The 16,976-nt window shown below is 36.6% G+C and overlaps 1 protein-coding gene across 1 annotated transcript; it reads left to right on the top strand.

Annotated features, from left to right (window-relative positions):
• The first annotated feature begins 105 nt into the window (after positions 1-105).
• On the top strand, positions 106-16,091 carry LOC117329916 (ubiquitin-conjugating enzyme E2-22 kDa-like). The gene is made up of 6 exons (XM_033888150.1): positions 106-261; positions 2,833-2,985; positions 4,863-4,945; positions 5,366-5,529; positions 9,605-9,669; positions 11,173-16,091. Exons 1-6 carry the CDS (start codon positions 199-201, stop codon positions 11,242-11,244), a joined length of 600 nt encoding a protein of 199 aa, XP_033744041.1. The 5' UTR covers positions 106-198; the 3' UTR covers positions 11,245-16,091.
• The last annotated feature ends 885 nt before the right edge of the window (positions 16,092-16,976 follow it).

The following is a 16,976-nucleotide window of genomic DNA, read 5'->3' as shown; positions in this document are numbered from 1 at the left end:
GTCCTGATGTAAAATTAAAAAGTTGCTTCTCAATTACACAATATCACAGAATAACGCTGACAAGTCACTAGAGTGTTGGAGAGAGCATAATCGGTTTTGCGTTTTATTCTACTTCCGTTCTAAAATTTAACCGGAAGTGGTTTATGTTGGCTGTGCCAGTGTTGTGCTATTTATCACCACTCCATCCATAACTTATCCATGGCAAACATAGCAATTCAACGAATTCAAAGAGAATTCAAAGAAGTTGTTAAAAGTGAAGAGGTGAGCGGTTAATGGCACAGTTCATGTTTAATTGAGTCCCAAACCATCTGCTCGGTTACCAAGTGGTAAAAACAGATGTAAGAAAAGCCCCCCCCCCCCCCTTCCCACCTTTACCATTATCTGTACCTACACTACAGTTACATAATATTCCATTGCTGATCATGCGTTGCACATACAGTAGAAATATATTAAAATGTTGGTTTATTGAAGTAAATATATATATAGACTAAACTAGATAAATGAAATATGAACTACACACAATATACTACAGTGTCTGCATTACAGTATGTAGTTTAAGTGTTTTTGCTGTGTATTTTTGGAAAATCTGATAAACGCAATTGGGGAAATCTTACAACTAAATTATGTTAAAATTTATAATCACATGTTAATAATTGTTTCTTGAGGGTCATGCCTACCAGTTTTAAATTGCAGTGTAAATTCTGGCTTTGCATGATGACACTGATAACTGATCATTTTGCGTTAAAACCTGTTCGTCCTAAGGGTTGTTTTGGACTAAATCCCATTCGCCCCAGTTCGTTTTGGCCTACTTTTTCATTTTTTTTCTGTCGAGTACAAATTATTAAACAATTAAAAGTTATTAAACAAACCAAACATTCAATATAACGATAACGTTTAATATGAATTTATACCAGAAGACTGTCAACTATCCACAACAATACTGCGATATCATAGTACACTCCCTTGAATCATGTAAGACATCATGGCCGTCAACGAGTAGCCGATACGCTGAAAAATGATAGTACTAAAGGGATGTCATATGTAAGCTCCCTTTGATACCTAGTTGTGCGTATTGCATTTTGAAACTGATTATCGATTAGAAAACAACATGGCCAGCAAGCGGCCATCTTAGATTTTGGCAATTGAAGATTGTTATTGCTATTTCTCATAAAGGGATCTTTCTCATATTTCATATGTAAGTTCCCCTAGGTTACTACGGTGCAACTTCCGAAAACCGAACCTTCTAAAAACCGAACACCTCTGAATACTGAACGAATTGTCATTGTACGGAATTGGTCTTTCTTTATTTTAGTATTAAAAAACTTCCGAACACCGGACCGATTTTGTGTCCGGTTCCTGTTAAAATATACCAAAAATTACTTCTGAAAACTGGCCTTACCTGAGCGATTATGACACGAGGTCAGGCTAGTCAACCGTGAAACAACACCTGTGACAGGTATTGTGTGAAGCCTAATTGTTTCGAGACCTACGTATACCTGTAGGTGATCTGTGCAGATATCCAATATGTACCCTGAGGGGGCATTATGACGGTAGGCCCCCAATCAACCTGACAATTATGAAACAATGCCACACTTCATTGAAGCGCAGCGGTTTGTTTATCTTCTCAATGCAAGTAGAGCTAGAAGCCCGATCCGGAGTTTCGTATCTAATTTAAATGAGGCCCAAAGGGGTTTGTTTTTGCATGGTCGTAAATGAAGACCGTAATGTTATTTTAGACAACACTGATGTCTGAAATACGACCAGTATCAACTGATCAATTGTAATTAATATTGAAACAAAAAATCTTCACACCCTTTCATATTATTTGATGTGTAAAATATTCCGTACCGGCCCCATCCACATGACGAAGCTTCACTGGATATAACAAAATGTAGGTAAAGTGCAGTTGTACATGTGAAAATACTGTTTAAACCTACAGTTATAGTTATTTGTCTTTCTTATATATATATAATCTGCAATATATACATTGATTGACTTTCATAATATTCATATTATTCAGACAAACCAAATTGTCCACGTACGTACGTGCCGGTTTGTAATCGGGTACATTCTAACAAAACATCGCCCCGACCAATTATATCCGGAATTTGACCGGTCATTTTTTTATCAACTTCTCCAAACCGAACCCTCTGTGAACCGAACGAATATCCTTGTCCCATGCATGTTCAGTTTATAGAGGTTCCACTGTAGTTATGCATATTGCATTTTGGGATGGATCGGAAAACAACATGGCCCACAGGCAGCCATCTTGGATTTTGACAATTGCAGGGTGCTCCTGCTATATCGTGTTATGTTAAGTTATTAAATGTTGTGAAAGAAGGAAAAAGAAGAGAAAGAGATCAGAATTTCATTTGATCGATATGGATTATTCATTGGTGGGCGCAAAGATCCCTCTGGATCTCTTTAACAAATGTAACACCTGTATATACTTCTTCATAATGAATATACCAAGTATAGTATACATGTACCAAGTAAAGTACACGTGTACCAAGTATAGTATACATGTACCAAGTATAGTACACGTGTACCAAGTATAGTATACATATCATAATACAGGAGTTGTTTGCTCCATGGTCGGACTGTTCTACTGTATTGTGCTACCCTAAGTTGTGTTTAATGAGTTAGAGACTCTGGATGACTTGTTCTCCTCTAACTGAAAATTAAACATTGTTTTTGAAGGTATGTTTTATAGCATGTCAGCTAATATATGTATAAATGTGTTGGTATTTTTAGATGGTAGTTCTGGAATAACATTTGATTTTATAATCTTCTGTATAGGTTTGTACAATTTTAACCTTTTTGATGATACAGGTAGCCAAATGCAGTATTAAAGTGGAGCTAATAAACGACTCGTATACAGAGCTGAAGGGAGAGATAGCTGGCCCCCCAGATACACCATACGAAGGCGGCACATTTATACTGGAAATAAAAATACCAGAAACTTATCCATTTAATCCCCCAAAGGTTTGTAACTATATAATCCCCAAAGGTTTGTAACTATATAATCCCCCAAAGGTTTTTAGCTATATAATCCTCCAAAGGTTTGTAACTATATAATCCTCAAAGGTTTGTAACTATATAATCCCCCAAAGGTTTGTAACTATATAATCCTCCAAAGGTTTGTAAATATTTAATCCCCCAAAGGTTTGTAACTATATAATCCTCCAAAGGTTTGTAACTATTTAATCCTCCAAAGTTTGTAACTATATAATCCCCCAAAGGTTTGTAACTATATAATCCTCTAAAGGTTTGTAACTATATAATCCTCCAAAGGTTTGTAACTATATAATCCCCCAAAGGTTTGTAACTATATAATCCCCCAAAGGTTTGTAACTATATAATCCCCCAAAGGTTTGTAACTATATAATCCTCTAAAGGTTTGTAACTATATAATCCTCCATAGGTTTGTAACTATATAATCCCCCAAAGGTTTGTAACTATTTAATCCCCTAAAGGTTTGTAACTATATAATCCCCCAAAGGTTTGTAACTGTATAATCCTCCAAAGGTTTGTAACTATTTAATCCCCCAAAGGTTTGTAACTATATAATCCTCCAAAGGTTTGTAACTATTTAATCCTCCAAAGTTTGTAACTATATAATCCCCCAAAGGTTTGTAACTGTATAATCCCCCAAATGTTTGTAACTATATAATCCCCCAAAGGTTTGTAACTATATAATCCCTCAAAGGTTTGTAACTATATAATCCCCCAAAGGTTTGTAACTATTTAATCCTCCAAAGTTTGTAACTATATAATCCCCAAAGGTTTGTAACTATATAATCCTCTAAAGGTTTGTAACTATATAATCCTCTAAAGGTTTGTAACTATATAATCCCCCAAAGGTTTGTAACTATTTAATCCTCCAAAGGTTTGTAACTATTTAATCCTCTAAAGGTTTGTAACTATATAATCCTCTAAAGGTTTGTAACTATATAATCCTCTAAAGGTTTGTAACTATATAATCCTCTAAAGGTTTGTAACTATATAATCCCCCAAAGGTTTGTAACTATATAATCCTCTAAAGGTTTGTAACTATATAATCCTCTAAAGGTTTGTAACTATATAATCCTCTAAAGGTTTGTAACTATTTAATCCCCCAAAGGTTTGTAACTATTTAATCCTCCAAAGTTTGTAACTATATAATCCCCAAAGGTTTGTAACTATTTAATCCTCCAAAGATTTGTAACTGTATAATCCCCCAAAGGTTTGTAACTATATAATCCCCAAAGGTTTGTAACTATTTAATCCACCAAGGGTTTGTAACATAACTACTGAAAGGTATCGAATGTTGCAAATAAACCTTCCTAAATTGTGGTACTATTATACCATCTGATTAAATTGTTATTCCATTAACACTATTCTGTTTTAAACCTGTAATGAGCCTGTTTGTCCGATTGTCTAACATAATGAGCTGTATATTTATATGTTTGTCCCATTGTCTGACATAATGAGCTGTATATTTATATGTTTGTCCGATTGTCTAACATAATGAGCTGTATATTTATATGTTTGTCCGATTGTCTAACATAATGAGCTGTATATTTATATGTTTGTCCCATTGTCTGACATAATGAGCTGTATATTTATATGTTTGTCCCATTGTCTAACATAATGAGCTGTATATTTATATGTTTGTCCCATTGTCTAACATAATGAGCTGTATATTTATATGTTTGTCCCATTGTCTAACATAATGAGCTGTATATTTATATGTTTGTCCCATTGTCTGACATAATGAGCTGTATAATAGATATGTTTGTCCCATTGTCCAGGTGAGCGGTACAGGCCCTCTGGGCCTCTTGTTATAATAGTTATGACCATATTTGGTGTTATCCTTACAGGTAAAATTCATCACCAGAATTTGGCATCCTAACATCAGTTCAGTGACGGGAGCAATTTGTCTTGATATTTTAAAAGATCAGTGGTATGTATGAAGGTTATGTTCAATTTTAGTTTTTTTTTCATTCTAATAAGAAAACATAATTTACAATTTGAAATTTGTTGGAAGTGTTCATATTATAAACATTTGGTTTTCCTGAAATAATTGAAATAATAACTTTTTAACAAGTGGAGAAAACTCCCTTTTAATTTTTGAATCACCAATGCTTGAGTTACTAGAAAACATGTACCTGTTGATTTTATACTGGTATCCAGATACTGCGGTTTGTCACACAGACATTGTTACCCTGTCATTGACAGCTATAATGCTGCACTCTTCCCTTTTTCAATATCCCTCCACACTATTAGATTTATTCCCCTTTTTCAGGGCGGCAGCCATGACTTTGTGGACATTGTTACCATGTCATTGACAGCTATAACTATTAGAGTTATTCCCCTTTTTCAGGGCGGCGGCCATGACTTTGCGGACAGTGTTACTTTCCCTCCAGGCGTTACTGTCAGCAGCCGAGCCTGATGACCCACAGGACGCGGTGGTGGCCAGACAGTACAAAGAAAATAATGAAATCTTTAAAAGGACTGCTTCACACTGGACAAATAAATATGCAGGAGGTATGAGTCGTAGTTTGTATTTACCAATCGTTGTAGTAGTAACTAGTATAATGATTTATTGTGTGTAAATCTCACTACAAAACAGCTTTAACACGGTATGTATTGTATCAACCTCAAAAATTGTTTTTAAAAAACGTTATGAAATAGTTAGATTAGTTATTTGTAGTCAAACAGCAATATATTACTGTAAACATACTTATTTTAGCGGGAGTTTAATTTTAGTGGGAGTTTAATGTTAGTGGGAGTTTAATTTTAGCGCTTTTCGCGCTGTTTGTACAGCACTAATTTATGTACAGTGCTAAAAAATTTAATTTAACACTGGATATATGTATGAGCTGGCCCTTTTTATCATTTCCTTTATTTTTCTCTATATATGTCACTTCAGTAATAGGACCGCCCCACAATTCCGTATCACGACCACTTTTGACAGTCTAAAAGACCACTATAATTAACATTAATTGACCCCCTGGTGTGTAGTGACCTGTCACCAGTGGACAGACTTACCTGGTGTGTAGTCACCAGTGGACAGACTTACCTGGTGTGTAGTGACCAGTCACCAGTGGACAGACTTACCTGGTGTGTAGTGACCAGTCACCAGTGGACAGACTTACCTGGTGTGTAGTGACCAGTCACCAGTGGACAGACTTACCTGGTGTGCAGTCACCAGTCACCAGTGGACAGACTTACCTGGTGTGTAGTCACCAGTCACCAGTGGACAGACTTACCTGGTGTGTAGTCACCAGTCACCAGTGGTCAGACTTACCTGGTGTGTAGTGACCAGTCACCAGTGGTCAGACTTACCTGGTGTGTAGTGACCAGTCACCAGTGGACAGATTTACCTGGTGTGTAGTGACCAGTCACCAGTGGACAGACTTACCTGGTGTGTAGTGACCAGTCACCAGTGGACAGACTTACCTGGTGTGTAGTGACCAGTCACCAGTGGACAGACTTACCTGGTGTGTAGTGACCAGTGGACAGACTTACCTGGTGTGTAGTGACCAGTCACCAGTGGACAGACTTACCTGGTGTGTAGTGACCAGTCACCAGTGGACAGACTTACCTGGTGTGTAGTGACCAGTCACCAGTGGTCAGACTTACCTGGTGTGTAGTGACCAGTCACCAGTGGACAGACTTACCTGGTGTCTAGTGACCAGTCACCAGTGGACAGACTTACCTGGTGTCTAGTGACCAGTCACCAGTGGACAGACTTACCTGGTGTGTAGTCACCAGTCACCAGTCACCAGTGGACAGACTTACCTGGTGTGTAGTGACCAGTCACCAGTGGACAGACTTACCTGGTGTGTAGTGACCAGTCACCAGTGGACAGACTTACCTGGTATGTAGTGACCAGTCACCAGTGGACAGACTTACCTGGTGTGTAGTGACCAGTCACCAGTGGTCAGACTTACCTGGTGTGTAGTGACCAGTCACCAGTGGACAGACTTACCTGGTGTCTAGTGACCAGTCACCAGTGGACAGACTTACCTGGTGTGTAGTGACCAGTCACCAGTGGACAGACTTACCTGGTGTGTAGTGACCAATCACCAGTGGACAGACTTACCTGGTGTGTAGTGACCAGTCACCAGTGGACAGACTTACCTGGTGTGTAGTGACCAGTCACCAGTGGACAGACTTACCTGGTGTGTAGTGACCAGTCACCAGTGGTCAGACTTACCTGGTGTGTAGCGAGCCGGCAACAGCTTGTCACATGTCAGTCATTCGATCTTCTATTTATCTATACAGACAACCTTTTCTACAAGTTGACAAACAAATAATCAATTTTTCTATACAGACCACCTTTTCTACCAGGTGACAAACAAATAATCAATTTTTCTATACAGACAACCTTTTCTACAAGTTGACAAACAAATAATCAATTTATCTATACAGACAACCTTTTCTACCAGGTGACAAACAAATTATCAATTTTTCTATACAGACCACCTTTTCTACCAGGTGACAAACAAGTTATCAATTTATCTACCTGGGCTAGTGTTATTATGGACCTTTGGTTTACTTCTGCCTATTGAATCCCTGTAAATCTTCTTTTCTTTGCCAGCCAAGACTCGAAATTTTACTACATAATTATGTCATTGGAAATTGTCTTATATGTCCAGTGTTGATATTATCATCAAATCCCCAGATTTGGCTCGGTCTTTTTGTGTGAATTTGAAAGAGCTTGATAAATTTCTCTGCGATGTTATGATAAATGAATTTGTCATTTGGTCTGTTTAGTCATTAGTACACTTTGATACCATTGAGGCAGTGGCACAGACATTCAAACACATCACTGACTAAGATTGTAAGATTGCTATTTGACCATCATTACTGTAGGTGGTAATATTAGCAACAGAATGACTAGGTCTACAACTCACCCGTAATTTGAATGACAACAGTCCACTAATGACTTACCTGGTCTACAACTCACCTGTAACTTTAATGACAACAGTCCACTAATGACTTACCTGGTCTACAACTCACCTGTAACTTTAATGACAACAGTCCACTAATGACTTACCTGGTCTACAACTCACCTGTAACTTTAATGACAACAGTCCACTAATGACTTACCTGGTCTACAACTCACCTGTAACTTTAATGACAACAGTCCACTAATGACTTACCTGGTCTACAACTCACCTGTAACTTTAATGACAACAGTCCACTAATGACTTACCTGGTCTACAACTCACTTGTAACTTTTATGACAACAGTCCACTAATGACTTACCTGGTCTACAACTCACCTGTAACTTTTATGACAACAGTCCACTAATGACTTACCTCGTCTACAACTCACCTGTAACTTTTATGACAACAGTCCACTAATGACTTACCTGGTCTACAACTCACCTGTAACTTTTATGACAACAGTCCACTAATGACTTACCTGGTCTACAACTCACCTGTAACTTTTATGACAACAGTCCACTAATGACTTACCTCGTCTACAACTCACCTGTAACTTTTATGACAACAGTCCACTAATGACTTACCTTGTCTACAACTCACCTGTAACTTTTATGACAACAGTCCACTAATGACTTACCTTGTCTAAAACTCACCTGTAGTGACAACAGTCCACTTATGACTTACCTCCCAACCTAATTCATGTCCATGCTAATAAGTCGTATTGAACATTTTTCTGTGTTTACAGTAAAATATGTAGATTTACATTAATCATATATATATATAGGTGTAAATCATCCCGGATTACATAACAAGAGATCCTACAGGCACATACCATTGAATCATCTTTATTGGTTCTATGTCAATCTTTATTATACATGTACACCTGCAACGAAGTAGGGGGGTATTGTGGAATCAGGTTGTCCGTCCGTCTATAGACATATTTTGTCCAGACATACACAACTCCTCCTAAACCGATGGGCAGATTCCAATGAAACTTCACTCAAATATAGAGGACCATGTGTAAATGTGCATGCCACTTTCTTTTTCTCAAAATTATGGTTGCTATGGCAACTGGTCACTATAAACATGTTTTCTGATAAGAACCATAACTTTAAGTTTGTCTGGACAACTCCTTCTAAGCTGAAAGGCCGATTTCAATCAAACTTCACACAAATACCGGGTATAGAGGACCATGTGTAGATGTGCATGCTACTTTCTACCATGTGTAGATGTGCATGCCACTTTCTTTTTTTCAAAATTATGGTTGCTATGTCAACTGGTCACTGAATTCTCTTTATTGTGAACAACACATATTTCAAACTTTCTTAATTTCAGAAATATTGGCTACACAGGTTATCTTAGTTAGCCTCTAATTAACAGTTCCAATTCACAATTGACTCATGCAGATTGCGGGGGTATTAGTCAGCCATCCTGGGGACAGTTCTAGTTTCTTTTGATTAATTTAAAGATAGCTATAGAGAATCATAATAGAATTCAATTCAGGTGAAACAAACACAATCCTTTCTGGAGCAATCAAGACAGCTTTAAACATTTGTTATGGAGGTATTGACGTCTGCCATATTATTGTGATATCAAATCACCTTGGTATCTATTTTGGAACCATGACGCATCATGATTCTCAGGATTTGTCTTGTTTGTTCCAGGTCCAAATAAAGATGAACAGTATGAAGATCGTGTAAAACAAATACAAAGCATGGGATTTGATGAAGTAAGTATACTGGGGAGGGAAGTGAGACAAAGCTTGGGATTTGATGTAGTATACTGGGGAGGGAAGTGAGACAAAGCTTGGGATTTGATGTAGTATACTGGGGAGGGAAGTGAGACAAAGCTTGGGATTTGATGGAGTAAGTATACTGGGGAGGGAAGTGAGACAAAGCTTGGGATTTGATGTAGTATACTGGGGAGGGAAGTGAGACAAAGCTTGGGATTTGATGTAGTATACTGGGGAGGGAAGTGAGACAAAGCTTGGGATTTGATGTAGTATACTGGGGAGGGAAGTGAGACAAAGCTTGGGATTTGATGGAGTAAGTATACTGGGGAGGGAAGTGAGACAAAGCTTGGGATTTGATGGAGTAAGTATACTGGGGAGGGAAGTGAGACAAAGCTTGGGATTTGATGGAGTAAGTATACTGGGGAGGGAAGTGAGACAAAGCTTGGGATTTGATGTAGTATACTGGGGAGGGAAGTGAGACAAAGCTTGGGATTTGATGGAGTAAGTATACTGGGGAGGGAAGTGAGATAAAGCTTGGGATTTGATGTAGTAAGTATACTGGGGAGGGAAGTGAGACAAAGCTTGGGATTTGATGGAGTAAGTATACTGGGGAGGGAAGTGAGACAAAGCTTGGGATTTGATGTAGTAAGTATACTGGGGAGGGAAGTGAGACAAAGCTTGGGATTTGATGGAGTAAGTATACTGGGGAGGGAAGTGAGACAAAGCTTGGGATTTGATGTAGTATACTGGGGAGGGAAGTGAGACAAAGCTTGGGATTTGATGTAGTATACTGGGGAGGGAAGTGAGACAAAGCTTGGGATTTGATGTAGTATACTGGGGAGGGAAGTGAGACAAAGCTTGGGATTTGATGGAGTAAGTATACTGGGGAGGGAAGTGAGACAAAGCTTGGGATTTGATGGAGTAAGTTTACTGGGGAGGGAAGTGAGACAAAGCTTGGGATTTGATGGAGTAAGTATACTGGGGAGGGAAGTGAGACAAAGCTTGGGATTTGATGTAGTATACTGGGGAGGGAAGTGAGACAAAGCTTGGGATTTGATGTAGTATACTGGGGAGGGAAGTGAGACAAAGCTTGGAATGTGATGTAGTATACTGGGAAGGGAAGTGAGACAAAGCTTGGGATTTGATGGAGTAAGTATACTGGGGAGGGAAGTGAGACAAAGCTTGGGATTTGATGTAGTATACTGGGGAGGGAAGTGAGACAAAGCTTGGGATTTGATGTAGTATACTGGGGAGGGAAGTGAGACAAAGCTTGGGATTTGATGAATTTTCATAATTCAAAAACAAAACTCAGTTGATAATACTGGTTCATCAGATTTTTTCAAGTAAGATATTATATACTGTATCTATAAATGCATTGAGAGTTTCTGTTGAAAGTTAAAAATAGTCCCAGAACAATAAATTAGTAAAAAAAATTTAAAAAAATGGATTTGCAACAAACAGAGACTATATATGTTGTTCTTTGTTTTTGTTTACTTCCAGCATAAAGCTAGAGTTTCCTTGTCAACTTACAATTGGGATATTGGGCGTGCAACGGAAAATCTGCTAAGCTAAAGACTGTGTTGATTATAGACTGCTTAATGAGTTTAGTATATATGTAATAGTATACAGGAGGCACCCATCACTGTGGACTCACCGCCATTAACCTGGGGTGGCCATAGTGGCCCTTCCTGTGTGTCATGTGTAAGCAAGGGAAAGGAAAATGTGTTTTAATTGAAAGCTGTGATGAGTGGAACGATTGCAATTGAAAGATACCGTCTGAGCTTTTTTTGTTACTTTTTTTAATAAACAAAAAGCCATACACCACAAAGATTATATAAAAAAAATTCTACAATGATCAACATTGAAAGCAAATGATTGTTGACAAATGAAATGTGTGTTTAATTTTGTATCGACAGAATGTTATAGGTATTAACGGTATTATTTATGACTATATTAAGACTGATTTCACCACCAACTTTATTTCGGAGTTTGCTCAAATAAACCAGGTGAGCGAACAGGCCCTCTGGGCCTCTTGTTGTTGTCCATCAAGGAATTGCGAATTAAGAGTTTCACGAAAAATAAATTATTATCTTTTAAATAGATTATTACAGAAAATGTTGTTGTTGTTAAAATCCTGTCTATTCACTTACATCAATGAAGAATGGGTAGTTTGGGTAAAGGCCATGTGGGACCGTTTTTCATGGGTTTTTTTGGGGTTTTTTTTGTAGACTTTCATTATTTTATTTTTAATAAGTGAAAGTATGAAGAGGTAATGGTTCATTAATATCCAGAAGTCGACAAATCACTTTATATTAAAGATGCATCAAATCATTGATCTCAAATTGATAGTTAACTAAATTATGTTGGTCTATTGATAGTTAACTAGAGTATGTCGGTCTATTGATAGTTAACTAGAGTATGTCGGTCTATTGATAGTTAACTAGAGTATGTCGGTCTATTGATAGTTAACTAGAGTATGTCGGTCTATTGATAGTTAACTAGAGTATGTCGGTCTATGGATAGTTAACTAGAGTATGTCGGTCTATTGATAGTTAACTAGAGTATGTCGGTCTATAGATAGTTAACTAGAGTATGTCGGTCTATTGATAGTTAACTAGAGTATGTCGGTCTATGGATAGTTAACTAGAGTATGTCGGTCTATTGATAGTTAACTAGACTATGTCGGTCTATTGATAGTTAACTAGAGTTTGTCTGTCTATTGATAGTTAACTAGAGTATGTCGGTCTATTGATAGTTAACTAGAGTATGTCGGTCTATTGATAGTTAACTAGAGTATGTCGGTCTATAGATAGTTAACTAGAGTATGTCGGTCTATAGATAGTTAACTAGAGTATGTCGGTCTATTGATAGTTAACTAGAGTATGTCGGTCTATAGATAGTTAACTAGAGTATGTCGGTCTATAGATAGTTAACTAGAGTATGTCGGTCTATTGATAGTTAACTAGAGTATGTCGGTCTATAGATAGTTAACTAGAGTTTGTCTGTCTATAGATAGTTAACTAGAGTATGTCGGTCTATTGATAGTTAACTAGAGGATGTCGGTCTATTGATAGTTAACTAGAGTATGTCGGTCTATAGATAGTTAACTAGAGTATGTCGGTCTATAGATAGTTAACTAGAGTATGTCGGTCTATTGATAGTTAACTAGAGTATGTCGGTCTATAGATAGTTAACTAGAGTATGTCGGTCTATAGATAGTTAACTAGAGTATGTCTGTCTATTGATAGTTAACTAGAGTATGTCGGTCTATAGATAGTTAACTAGAGTATGTCGGTCTATAGATAGTTAACTAGAGTATGTCGGTCTATAGATAGTTAACTAGAGTATGTCGGTCTATTGATAGTTAACTAGAGTATGTCGGTCTATAGATAGTTAACTAGAGTATGTCGGTCTATTGATAGTTAACTAGAGTATGTCGGTCTATAGATAGTTAACTAGAGTATGTCGGTCTATAGATAGTTAACTAGAGTATGTCGGTCTATAGATAGTTAACTAGAGTATGTCGGTCTATAGATAGTTAACTAGAGTATGTCGGTCTATAGATAGTTAACTAGAGTATGTCGGTCTATAGATAGTTAACTAGAGTATGTCGGTCTATAGATAGTTAACTAGAGTATTGTCGGTCTTATTTAAATGAAAAGACCTAGCCTACTCTGATATAGTGGTAATCAACTTAGTATCTACATAAATGATCTAGAACAAAGTCACATCAGGTGAGCGACACGGACCCATTGGGACTCTTATTGGTTAAGGAATGCTATCTTTTGAAAGTCTGCTAATGATTGTTTTAATTTATTGTTACAACACAGTAGACATCTATGATACAGGAGTACAACAAGGATCTGAGATTGATGATTATAGAAGCCAGTGTATGGGGACAGGTATGGTTTGGTGAGAATTACACGTTTGGAGGGAAAAGAAACTATTTCACTTCGTGCTACATTGTTTGTCAAACTGATTGTCTGTCTTAATGAAATACAATCAGTAAAGGTATGTACCTGGGGTATACGATGTAGGTAATTATTACGATCTGATCACGCTATTAAGTGATAACATTTGATGAAGCCATTCTGTAGAGACTCCCCGGTTAACCCCCACCCACCTAGCCAAACACCCAGTACAACGGAACCTTGTAAGTCTGGTGCCAGATAAAAGTCTAAAAAGAAATAATATCCCTTTGTGAAAACATTTGATAGAGGAACAGCCTCCAGCTGAAAATACTCCAGTTATTCACCAGACATGTCCATGAGTATGAGCCAGTTACATGTTGATGTGTACAGACTTATTTTGTACATGTCAATGTGTACAGACTTATTTTGTACATGTCGATGTGTACAGATTTATTTTGTACATATCGATGTGTACAGACTTATTTTGTACATGTCGATGTGTAGACTTATTTTGTACATGTCGTGTACAGACTTATTTTGTACATATCGATGTGTACAGACTTATTTTGTACATGTCATTGTGTACAGACTTATTTTGTACATGTCGATGTGTACAGACTTATTTTGTACATGTATCGCTGATCAAGGTTTATATATAATAAGTAGACAAATAATAGCACAACTGTTATAGGCATTTCATCTGCATTATTATCTTACTTTCAAATTCAAAATAAAAGTCAAACACTGTACAGTTTGTTATAGAGTTTAGACCGCCCTCAATTCAGTATACCCCATTGTAACAGATCGGAGACGGGGCCTTTTTATCCTCCGTATGTTGTTTTGTTTCTTCATACTGTCACATCACAGGACACAGTTGGCTAAGTCTGCTATGCATAAATGTATTGTAAATTCAGTTATTGTGACTTATTTCTAGTCCACAAATTTTGATGAGCGAAAAGAAGAATTTGGCCAACTGTTAATTGATAATAACACAGAGTTAACAACAGCTGATAATCTCTTCAATATGTGTAGCTGTGATAGACATTGGGAGTTGTGTGCTAAAATTCAAAATTCACCGGAGTTTGTCCTTGTGAGAAGTACTGGGTAGCTTTATAAGTTACCTCCCTTTATAACATGTGTTATCTGTAGTATGTATGTTCTAATGGCTCACCTGAAGGAATTAAATTTGTCCAAAATTTCTATTGAAAAATGTAATCATAATCTAATTTTTTTAAATGTATTAAAACATTCAACTCTCAAAAAAGATGTCAGTCAATTGTCGATTGGTATACAAATACATGTATCTGTCTTCCATACAATAAACAACAATTTAATCTTTGCTTATAGCTAACCATCAGATACAGGTGACATATACAGCAGGGTAGAATTAACAAAGTTGTGGAGTAAATGTTTTAGACATGTGTACTAAATTATATATAGACAAATTGGAGGAGTTGTACATAATGTAGTAATTGTGATTAGAACCAGTGAAATTTATGTCTGGTTTTTATCACATTTGATTGTATCTGTATGTGTGATCAGTGATAATAGCTATTATGTTAAGTTTGATGAAGACAGTGAGGATTATTATTGAGGATTTCACTTTTTATCAGGATATCAGGCTTTACTAACAAAATTATAAAACTTTTGTGTAATATATTCAAAGCTTCAATCCAACAGATGGATTTCACTTTTTATTTTTGAACAAAGTAAGATTGTGAACATATTGTAAATGGTTGGTCAGAATATCACCTGTGACCTACATTTCTGGGGTCACTTTTTATACAACCCTGAAAATAATGTTCACAGACACCATGTCCAATTGCCAATAAAAATTCCAAAATGATCATAAAAAGTTGAATTCTTATCTTTGAATACTGCAATCATTTGGTTATGAGTAAGAAATAGTTGCTGTCATATTCGAAGCAAGTTCTCATGACCTGACCGGAGGACTTCATCTTACTTGTTCACTAATACACGTGCAACCTCATCATTGTCATCCATCATTCATTGACATTTTCACATTTTCTACTTCTTCTCAAATACTCCTGAACCAGTTTTTTTTACGGAAACCTTCCTGGCCTAAATGTCAGCTAAAATTGTAAATTACATGGTCCTATCATCCAGGGGCGGTGCAAAAAGGTTCAAAACGACTGAAATTTCAAAAATTATCTTCTCAAGACCCAGATGGGGTAAATATAATACTTAGTTTAAAGTACTAAATCAAAATAGTGTAATTCCTGGTCCCCTTAGTTTCCTCTTTCTCCATGAGAAGGGCATTGACTTAACTATTCTCCATGTAGGAATTTTTTAGAATCACACAAAAGATAGATACATCTTAAGGCTTCGAGGATAATACAGGCCCATGGGCCTCTTGTTTTGTTTGTTTATTTTTTTCCCCCATGTTTTTCTATGCCATAAGTGTAAATCCTACATTTTTGTGATGTTACAGTTTTGCTGTATCTTGAGATGTACCGGTATTCTATTCACAATAAATTACAAATTATTTTTCTTATTTTTGCTTGTTTTGAATAAGTAAATATTTTGACAGATATAGTTGTATAAGTATTTCATTTTTAATCTGTGATTACAATTGTATCTGAAAAAAAAATTCAGAATATTTGAAGTTGTCAGAATGAATCAATGTTTAAATTGATAAATGTGAAAAAAAAACATCACACAATCTAAAGACATTACAAAGTTTTATTGTTACCCATCTCGCAAGCTCCTATGTATACGCTGAGAGTTTTCACTGGGAATTACAGTACTCTATGTATATGTCGAGAGTTTTCACTAGGAATTACAGAACTCTATGTATATGTCGAGAGTTTTCACTAGGAATTACAGAACTCTATGTATATGTCGAGAATTTTCACTAGGAATTACAGTACTCTATATGTATATGTCGAGAGTTTTCACTAGGAATTACAGAACTCTGTATATGTCGAGAGTTTTCACTAGGAATTACAGTACTCTATGTATATGTCGAGAGTTTTCACAAGGAATTACAGTACTCTATGTATATGTCGAGAGTTTTCACTAGGAATTACAGTACTCTATGTATATGTCGAGAGTTTTCACTAGGAATTACAGTACTCTATGTATATGTCGAGAGTTTTCACTAGGAATTACAGTACTCTATATGTATATGTCGAGAGTTTTCACAGGGAATTACAGAACTCTATGTATATGTCGAGAGTTTTCACTAGGAATTACAGTACTCTATGTATATGTCGAGAGTTTTCACAGGGAATTACAGTACTCTATGTATATGTCGAGAGTTTTCACTAGGAATTACAGTACTCTATATGTATATGTCGAGAGTTTTCACAGGGAATTACAGAACTCTATGTATATGTCGAGAGTTTTCACTAGGAATTACAGAACTCTATG

Source organism: Pecten maximus, chromosome 6 (assembly GCF_902652985.1).
Source record: "Pecten maximus chromosome 6, xPecMax1.1, whole genome shotgun sequence".
NCBI lineage: Eukaryota > Metazoa > Mollusca > Bivalvia > Pectinida > Pectinidae > Pecten > Pecten maximus.
The sequence above is the reverse complement of the archived record's forward strand: the minus strand, read 5'-3'. Positions and strand labels throughout refer to the sequence as shown.

Bases quoted from the DNA above. Each gene is read 5' to 3' on its own strand.
- LOC117329916 (XM_033888150.1), top strand. From the start codon at position 199: ATGGCAAACATAGCAATTCAACGAATTCAAAGAGAATTCAAAGAAGTT. The intron at 262-2,832 runs GTGAGCGGTTAA...TTGATGATACAG, and splicing joins AAGTTGTTAAAAGTGAAGAG to GTAGCCAAATGCAGTATTAA. The intron at 9,670-11,172 runs GTAAGTATACTG...GTTTACTTCCAG, and splicing joins AAAGCATGGGATTTGATGAA to CATAAAGCTAGAGTTTCCTT.